The 9,944-nt window shown below is 39.9% G+C and overlaps 1 protein-coding gene across 1 annotated transcript; it reads left to right on the forward strand.

Annotated features, from left to right (window-relative positions):
- The first annotated feature begins 134 nt into the window (after nt 1–134).
- Nucleotides 135–7,222, forward strand: tuba5 (tubulin alpha 5). Its single transcript, XM_030424041.1, has 6 exons — nt 135–1,300; nt 1,393–1,586; nt 4,393–4,618; nt 5,638–5,786; nt 6,006–6,686; nt 6,759–7,222. The coding sequence occupies exons 2-6, from the start codon at nt 1,584–1,586 to the stop codon at nt 7,050–7,052; spliced, it is 1,353 nt and encodes a 450-aa protein (XP_030279901.1). The 5' UTR covers nt 135–1,300; nt 1,393–1,583; the 3' UTR covers nt 7,053–7,222.
- The last annotated feature ends 2,722 nt before the right edge of the window (nt 7,223–9,944 follow it).

Raw genomic sequence — 9,944 nt, forward strand, 5'->3', positions numbered from 1 at the left:
TGTTTGTGTGGTGCAGCTTTTCTGTTTGGCGATGCAGAAAGAGAAAACACGTTCGTCAGCTGAGTCAGTGGTAAGAAAACTCATCATTCACATCCACAGAGCAAATGTGGAGATTCATCCAGCCGCTCGGAGCAGTTTAACATCTCAAATTCACCAGAAGGACCAGGCTACATGCGTCTATTTTTATCCTCGTAAATCTTTGTTTCTTTTTTTTTTTTTTTTTTTTTTTAATTTTTATAACATTTAACAACAAAAGAAGACACATACATTGACATCTTTGTGTCTTAACGTATAGAAACAGTAAACACTGAATGTTCACATGCTACCAAATTATTAAATTCCCCATCCAACTTCCAGATGTTTTTTATTTTAAGAGGAAAAAGCATTTTATAACAACTTTTGGCCCATGCTCACGCTCTGGTTCAGACTGAGGGATTTTGACAACGAGGATATAAAACAAAGTGAAAAGATTTATGATTCAGAAGTACAAGCAATACAAGAAACACAACATTTAAAATTAAACTAGTGCAGTTTAAATCGAGGGTTTAGAAAAGACAAAAGAAAACAGTAAAAATAAAAATCATGAATGTTGAATCAGGTAGCGTACAACCAGTGAATAATTAGACCTCTCATTTCAATTCATGATTAAATAGGAAGTTATTTTGCACAATTGCCAAATAATAAAGCAGCCCAGAACAATTAAACTATGATTTTGATGATTAAAGTCACGTAACAGGAGTTAACTCGCTCTTTTATTGGTTGCTCACCTGTGTATGATCTCAGTGGTGAAAAGTAACCGACCGCATCTACTCGAGTACTGTAATTTCCTAAAGTACCTCTATTTTTTGCTGTTTTTACCGCTTAAAATTAAAGTACTTCAAAAGTAGGTTATGTAAGCTTTGAAATGGACCCACTACGATGAGCTGCAGCATTAAAATGCATGAGTACAATGCAGTAACACACAAATTAAGTTTTTGTCATTGTGTCATGCATAATAGTATCAGCCTTACAAGAAGAAAAAAGTACCTATTGATAGATTATCGTCAATCATCAGTTCCTACAGTATGAAAGAAAAACTGGACTCACTGCCCACCTCTCCCAAATCAGACAGGTAGCTTCATCTGTTTCCTGCATGTTGTTTTTAACAGAGCAACATTAGAAAGAACCAGCGAGTGGCACCTTGATGAACTGAGTCAGATGCACGAATATTAATCAAAAAGTGACAGATGACCAATCCAACATGTCTAACTTCTTTGAAAATGTTCTTTCTTGTTCACACCAGCAACAAGAAAAACAAAAGGTACTAAAACAACAACTCCTCCCTCCTTCCCTCCCTACCTACCTACCGTCCTCCCTCCCTCCATTTATCAATCTATCTGCTCCCTCCCTCAGCGTCTGATGCCTGAATAAGCACCGTCAGACACATCAGTGAGCCTGTTTGCAGATATAAAGAACGCCAGGCGGCGGGTGGGACAGAGCAGCAGAGTGTCGGTGGAGAGACGTTTATCGGTCCCAGAACAGAGCAGAGCAAAGAAAACTGACAATATCCTGCACCAAAAGCTACTCCTGTCATCCAGAGCAACATGGTAAGATCGCTGCTAATTATCAGAAATGGGGAATCTTATCCTGGGAAAGTTTGATATTCAGTAAAAAAAAAAAAAGTTTCCATGAATGATATATTTGCTTTTGGTGAAGTGTCCACTGAACTGTCTGCAAGAGAAATCTTTGCAAGATAAGATCTGAGTTTTTCACCCTCCGCAAAAAACTCCAGTTGCATGAATTTTAAATGAGAAATGCTGCAGTTTGTTTTAACCTTCATGTAGCTGCAGAATGTAAAAGCTTAAATAATGCAGTCACATTAATCTTTGTACTTTTTAATCATTTTCTGAGTTTATAATCACTGACAGAAAGACAGAAACTTCATCCTCCGCCTCAGAACTTTAAACTGGCCCTCAGAAAAGCCTCTTAAAGTTTTATCTTTTGTGAATATTTAAGTGTTTTTGTGTACTTTGTTCACGTTCCAAACTTGAGTCTAGCCATGTCTTACAAATGTCACTCATCAGCAAAAAAGCATCTCAGGGGATGTTCCTCCTGCAGGGAAGACAAAAGCTGAAATTCTCAACATGTCGAAACACGACGGCTGGAAGCACTTTAGAAAATGCAACAGTGCTGTGTTCGAAATAAGTCGCTCCTGGTTTTTTTATATTGTTTACACTCAACAAGTGGAAAAGCATCTTAAAGACAGTAAATGGTACAGTCAGTCATCAGACATGATTGGATTAAACGCTGCGCTGATGTGTATGGAAGCAAAGACGGGCCAACATAAATTCACTTTTACAAAACAACAATACCTGCTGTGAGTGTGCAAGTGTCACTGTTGGAACGAAAAACAACTGAATTTATAGCAAATTAAAAATATTTTATTCTAAAAAAAACATGGGTGTGAATGCTGTGATTTTTATTCCTCATTAAAATTTCCAGGAGGTCATTTAAAGTGGTGCAATTAAAATGTTAATCACGTTCCTAAAGTGTTTTGGGTGTCTAGATTTTACAAATCCGATTTAAGACACTTTTAATTTTATCGTTATAAAACCTGATCACAACCGGGAAACTAGAGTCCGTGTAGATGCACACAATGTACAAAATGTTCTCCTAATTAAATGACAGAATAAGTTTTTGGCTTGTGCCTTCTAGAATGACATGAAGAAGTGTTTTCTATCCCGATGCCGCTGACAGCACGACGGCATCATTTCTGTCTCGGCTCTAAAATCATTACTCGTCACTGTAGAAGGTAAATCCATTTAACGACGTGACAACACTTTGGACTGATGTTCGGTTTAGGCGCCAAAGCCACTTAGGGACGCGTCATGGTTTTTGGTCTTAACCACTAGAATAATGAACGTGTTGGTAAAGGTATTGAATTACTTTAGTCAGAAACAGAAAGACGTTGACTCTCTTAGATGGAAACAGACAGCTTTCTTTAATTAAAAAATGTTTTGTTGACTCTTTGTAGCTTTCTAATAATAATGAGAATTATACCCAGCTGGAATTTTGTAATCAAAATTTTACATTTTTGTTACTGTTTTTTATTTTGAGCATCTTGCAGCACACCTGTATGGATCATTCTATAATAAAGACTCAAATTAATATAAAATAACTCACAACAATTTCACAACTATAAGATGGATTAATTTATTTAACAGTTTACAGCGTCAGAGAATGATTTTTATCCACCGTCTTCTCCTCTGGTGCAGTTGTTCCCAAAGTGTGTGCGGTGTGGCAAGTCCAGGTGTGCTGTTGCAATATACAACAATACAGCATTCATTTTCACTTGCGACATCACAATGTAGTCGCAGCCAAACACAGCAGCTCCCGCCTCCTCTTTCCTTTTGTGCTTTATTTTTTTATTTCAGTATATTTTCATTTTATTGTATTTTATATTTCTTTTAGTCAATTGTTACCTGAAGCTATTTTCTTGTATTGTTTGTGCACTGTTTGTCTGCTCTTTCCCTTTTGCTGCATCTCATCTCATCTTCATTTCCAAATGCAGAGACTAATTCTATGCCATAAAAAACCCTTTAAAACACTATGAGTAAACAACAAATAAACATGTACAAACGTTATGAAGGTTTTTGAGCAGGGATATGAATACAGGCGTGCCTTGAGATTTTGGCTTGCTGCGCCTTGGGCACCAACGCTTAAAACCACTGATCTAGCAGGTTAACATTTTTGCCTTTTCGTGAAATGTCATGACATGAAATTTGGTACAGATATCCAAACTTGCAGAGAGAATTAATCCTTAATGTTACCTTTAGTGCCATCATCATGTCAGAGTTTGAGTTTCTCCAATATTAGTTTAAGACCAAATGCCTGCAAATGTAAAGACTTTCCCATCAGCCTCAGCACATGATAAACTAAGATGTTCTGCATGTTCATGGCTGCTGAACACTGGACACCTCAGTTCTCTGTTTTTATTTGTAAACCCAAAAAATCAGGGGAAAAAAAAGTTTTAGCAAGTCTTTAAAATTACAGAACTTGAAACGTTACGAAATGCAAACCATTAAATGTAAGTATTTAATTGCTTTAAATCTGCAATAACTGATGTGTTGACCACTTGGGGGCAGTAGAAACAAGCTGTGAACTCAGCATCGACATATAATCATCTTTTAAGTTTGTTTGCTTTTCCACATCCTGGCCTGTGTATTTTTATCTGTTTGAAACAACTTTCATAATTAAGAGACCTAAAACAGTGCATATTATATATGGATTGCACATTTCTAACCTGATGAGAGGAAAAGCTCTTCATTCATTCTTTATTAAATTTATATTTTCCTGGAAACCATAAATATTTTAAGAGACTTCCACATTGTTTTTGTTTTTTTATCTGTTCAGAGAGAGTGCATCTCCATCCATGTGGGTCAGGCCGGTGTCCAGACAGGAAATGCCTGCTGGGAGCTCTTCTGCCTCGAGCACGGCGTCGGTCCGGACGGCGTCTTCCTGGACAGTCCCGCACAACAGAACTCTCGTGAAGACCCGTTCAACACCTTCTTCAACACCGGGAGCTCTGGGCGTCATGTCCCCAGAGCGTTATATGTGGACCTGGAGCCCACTGTGGTTGGTGAGTCGTCTTGTGTGTGTGTTTATTTTTACCTTCCTTATCTCTGTGGTTTTTATTATAGTTCCAGCCGTTCTATTATGTGTGGTCGTGCGGGTCTACATCCACACAGTTCATGCAGGTAACTGCGGATGGATGGGAACACTGGTATCTAAGCAACAAGTGCAGCGGTGACTCCTCTACCTTTTGTTCAATACTGCCTAACATTTACAGAGGTGTATTATGTAAATAGCAGGCTGTGCAGTGCAATATTAGATGGATTTTTCACCAGGCCATATGTCCCTTTAATTCACTGGTTTCAAACTGGGGAGGCAGTGAGTCGCGAGGGGGGTGATGCTACCGTGTTGACCTTTGTTTCACTATAAACATGGGTCCGTTTCGATAAGTCTCGAGTAAAAAAAGCATTTTAAGTTTGCTTAAAACCTCGAAGATGAAATATTATTGCATTTTTCAACATTGTCACATATTATAAAACTGCTTCTCCCAGCTTATAATGATGCTACAAGTGATTTTTAATTTGAAACCCTGAACCTCTGGGTTTTAAGTGCCGTAAACATGTGGCTGGCATAGTGTACAGGACCATCTGTGCTGAGTATGGGCTGTAAGCCCCAAGGACAAAACGGTGACGACAAAACCTCCGAAGGTGGTGTCTCCCATTTGTCTCCCATTTTGCCCATTTTGGGTTCAGGGGCTGCGACTATTGTTTTAAAATAGAAACACTTTTTGTTTTTTCAACTTCACCATTATATTAAATGGGAAACTCTCACATCATTGTAGTTAGATTTTGTTTTTTTCTTTGGAAATGATCAGATTTTGACAGGGAGAAAGTTGGTAATGTGTTTAATTTATTAACAGACCTGCCTTCAAAACCATCAATGGGATTAAAAAGGTTAAAGATGTGACTGTAAAGCTGATAAACTATACATCTGGACATTTGTTGTTCAAGTGGAAAACATCCAAATATGTCTCTGGTCTGGTCTGTCAAGTTGATCTCTTGACCTTTCTAAAACTTCTCTTTTCAGATGAAGTGAGGACGGGAATGTACAAAGACCTTTTCCACCCTGAGCAGCTGATCTCTGGGAAGGAGGATGCAGCCAACAACTACGCTCGAGGACACTACACGGTCGGGAAAGAGATCATCGATGGAGTCATGGAGCGTGTTCGTAAAATGGTTGGTAATAATGATAAAAACAAAAAAAGGAAATAATTTAAGTGAGTTAAACAATAATTTGGGGGGTAATTATCCAAAACACTTGCACGTCTGTCTGTTAAATATCTGTTTTGTTTTGTCTGGACAGGAAGTAAACTAATAGGCCACTTCCTTTTACTTTTCAAGTACTGTCTAAGTATTCCTTTACCAGAAGCTGTCCTGTCCTTCTTTCCTTCTCAGACTGACCAGTGCACTGGCCTTCAGGGCTTCCTGGTGTTCCACAGCTTCGGAGGTGGCACCGGCTCTGGTTTCACCTCCCTGCTGATGGAGCGTCTGTCTGTCGACTATGGCAAGAAGTCCAAGCTGGAGTTCTCCGTCTACCCCGCTCCCCAGGTGTCCACTGCTGTGGTGGAACCCTACAACGCCGTCCTCACCACCCACACCACCCTGGAGCACTCTGACTGTGCCTTCATGGTCGATAACGAGGCCATCTACGACATATGTCGCCGCAACATGGACATTGACAGTCCTGGTTACACCAACCTGAACAGGTTGATCGGTCAGATTGTGTCCTCCATCACTGCCTCCCTTCGTTTTGACGGTGCCCTCAATGTTGATCTGACAGAGTTCCAGACCAACCTGGTGCCATTTCCCCGTATCCACTTCCCTCTGGTGACCTACTCACCCATCATCTCTGCTGAGAAAGCTTACCATGAGCAGCTCTCAGTGGCTGAGATCACGAGTGCCTGCTTCGAACCAGCCAATCAGATGGTCAAGTGTGACCCTCGTCACGGCAAGTACATGGCATGCTGCATGCTGTACCGTGGTGATGTCGTCCCAAAGGATGTAAACGCTGCCATCGCAAATATAAAGACCAGGCGCTCCATTCAGTTTGTCGACTGGTGCCCCACTGGCTTCAAGGTGAGGAACATCATGAGGGTAAAAAGCGCAGCTTGAGGAACTTTATCTGATGTTTTTTCTTTGTCTTAACAGGTCGGCATTAATTACCAGCCTCCAACTGCGGTCCCTGGTGGAGACCTGGCCAAGGTCCAGAGGGCTGTGTGCATGCTTAGCAACACCACTGCTATTGCAGAGGCCTGGTCCCGCCTTGATCACAAGTTTGATCTGATGTACGCTAAGCGCGCGTTCGTCCACTGGTACGTGGGTGAGGGGATGGAGGAGGGAGAGTTTGCAGAAGCCAGAGAGGACCTGGCCTGTCTTGAAAAGGATTACGAAGAGTTGGGTCAGATGAACACCGAGTCTGATGACGACGACTACGAATACTGAACCTTGTGCGGCAGTAATTTCATACTGTACTGATGACCTATATCTTCTAAGCTAGAGTTAACCAAAGATCTCTCTCACTGCCATGTTCTCACTTCAGCTTTACATTAAGAAGACAAACCACTATAAGTTGTATTTGAAGTGTTCTATGAAATAAAGTTTGTTTTAGTATATTCTGTGTGTAATTTGTTGAGAGACGAAGTGGTCTGAGACGACAACACGTAATCTCCAAGTTCCCATTACAAATCCGTCTGGGAATCTATTTAGAGATAACCTTTGCCCCGTGTTTCCTGTCTGCCTCTCCACTGTGTACTACTGAATAAAAACAAAGGTGCCCAAAAGATTTCCTCAAAACAAACTTCCAACCAAACCAAACCATGATGTCCTCTTAATAAAATGACAAGCTAAAGGGAAATCTTCAAAAAGTTCAGTCATGCCCCTGAGTTTTGTGCTGCAGGGATGACGTATTTTTGTGGGCTAACCCGGAAGTTAGCATCGCCCTGGTTCCCTCAACAAAAAGCAGATGGGATTTCTCAGTTCAATTTTGGAGTACTGTGGAAAATAAGCTCTGTAGTAAACACAGATTTTATTATATTTATGCATTTTGTTTAGCAGGATAATCTTCACAGAACAATACCACTTATATGATTTATGAAGCGTTAATGAGACTGCCAGAGGATAAGAAATATGACATTAGGCTAGAAACAAGCTACGTCACAGTCTACCCTAAACTATAGACACTTAATTGATCAACCCACAAGTTTGAGAGTTTAACGTAGAATAACATGCATCTAAAGTTCGCCTGTAAAGTTCACATATATAAAAAGCAGATAAATCTCTGTATTTTGCAGTAGTTTCTACATGCTGTGTGTCTGCACTGGCTCACTTGTAGCTGCGTTTTTCTTCAAGATTCTCACACAGAAGAGAGGAGTTGCTACAGTGACGATGTGGAGCTTACAGCAGAGAGACTTGGCTGCCACAAGGGAGAGACAAAAGCTCCATACTCAGCTTTAAGCGTCCTGCTTTGTAAAAAGCACTGCTGACAACTGAGGTCTCTAAGAACCCAAACATAAGAATTGTAATGCATCATTTTATGTTGCTGATCTCTGAGACATCAACTTTGTGGCTGAACACTCTGTACTTTTACATAAAGGATAAGTTCACAATGTAAGTCTCCAGAAGCCCGTAGATCCCAGATTGATCTGAAGAAACATTATGTACACACTCAACATGTGGTCGAGCTCACACACCCACTTCAGACTCAGGGGTGCACATTAACGCTTTTAAATTAGCAGCTACAGTGAAGATTTCAGCTTTAAAAAGGATGTAAACAACATCTTTTAAAAATCCATTTGGGGATCTCGGGGCTCAGGACCTGCTGTAAGGTGTTCCTTGATTTGATTTTGTTTTTTTCTACACTTTATTCCCCACCTACTTCAGTTTTTCATTAGAATGCTGCAATGCAGTTTGGCTGTGAAGCTCCAGAAATGTTGTGTGGACTACAAAACGTGAAATAATTCTTCAAAGATGCCCTATGTAGTTAATAACATTACTGAGGTAATATTACAAACTCAGAAATATTTATTTTTCATATGGTCCCATGAAAGCTGTTTGAAGCGGGAAAGGTGGTAGGGTCCGCTGAATACATACAAAGTAAAACAATCTGAAACGGTTTAGTTTGTTTTTTTAGGCCTCGTTTCCACGTACGTATGTGTACGGAGGCCAAGTCCATTCGTTCCTACTGGAATATTTGTGATATCCAATGTGAACTGACAATAATATTTCAGTCTGGAATCAGTGGATTTTGGAGAGACTGTGAGCTAGCTTAGCTAACTAGCTAACAGTCTTTTTCCTCAAATGCAGTTACTTCTGTTGTTTGTCAAGTGAGACTGTGTAAAATAACTAATTTATATAGTTCATAACACTTCTAAGTGATGTTATCCTGCCAAAATATGTTTACACGTTATATACAGTCATCGTCTTTATCAGTTTGATATCTCCGTCCAGCTCTCCTGCTGTTGTTTACCCCACGGCTAACAGAAAGTGTCTATCCATCAATATAAAGAAAGCCTTTCCTTGTTTCGGACATTTTGGGGCATTATCCGTATATTTACAAATTTATGGACACCAGGCATACATGTGAGGAAACAAGGCTTTTGGGTCAGTTTGTTTATTCAGTCAAGAAAACAAAGAGTTTGTCTATTTAGCTTGTTTTGGTCAATTAATTTATTTTTCTACTACCCCAAAAACTGCATGGTGCACCTTTAGATACATGTGTAAAAAACATATAGAAATGATGATCTTACCCTTCCATTTATCACATAAGCCTCAGTGGAAGCTTCTTTCTAAATCTGATGTTGGAACCTGAGGTAGTTTAGTTTCTCTGACCTGGACATCAGCGCAGCAGCAGCTGTTACATCAAACTGCACTCAGCCACCAGTTAAACAACGAGTCCCGGCGGCCGTTAAAAGGTGTCACCTGAACATATTCATCCGCGCAAGTGTAAACACAAGACAGTCTAGCAAAGAAATGACGGATTAAAACGTCCCACTTATTAATAACCCCAAACTATAAGTTGATTTTAAAATGATTCACTATTAGATTCTTGTTATTGTTGGACAGTGATAACGTCGAAAATGTCCAGAATAGACCTGCTACAGTTGGTGATGTCTAACAAGATTTTAGGGTAGCTTCCCTTCCCACCATAGTCCTCCATCACACTTTAATACATGTTCATTAAACATCATGTTAACCGTTAAATAGTGCGGTTCAGAGCCGGATTATACACCATTTATAGATACAGCCAAACTCAAGTGATAAAGTTGCCTCAGGGCTAATTATTCTATTTATCAGTTCATCTTGATTTTAACTGTTGCATAATGGCTGCACATCTAA

The sequence above is a fragment of the Sparus aurata genome, chromosome 7 (genome assembly GCF_900880675.1).
Source record: "Sparus aurata chromosome 7, fSpaAur1.1, whole genome shotgun sequence".
In the NCBI taxonomy this organism is placed as follows: Eukaryota; Metazoa; Chordata; class Actinopteri; order Spariformes; family Sparidae; genus Sparus; species Sparus aurata.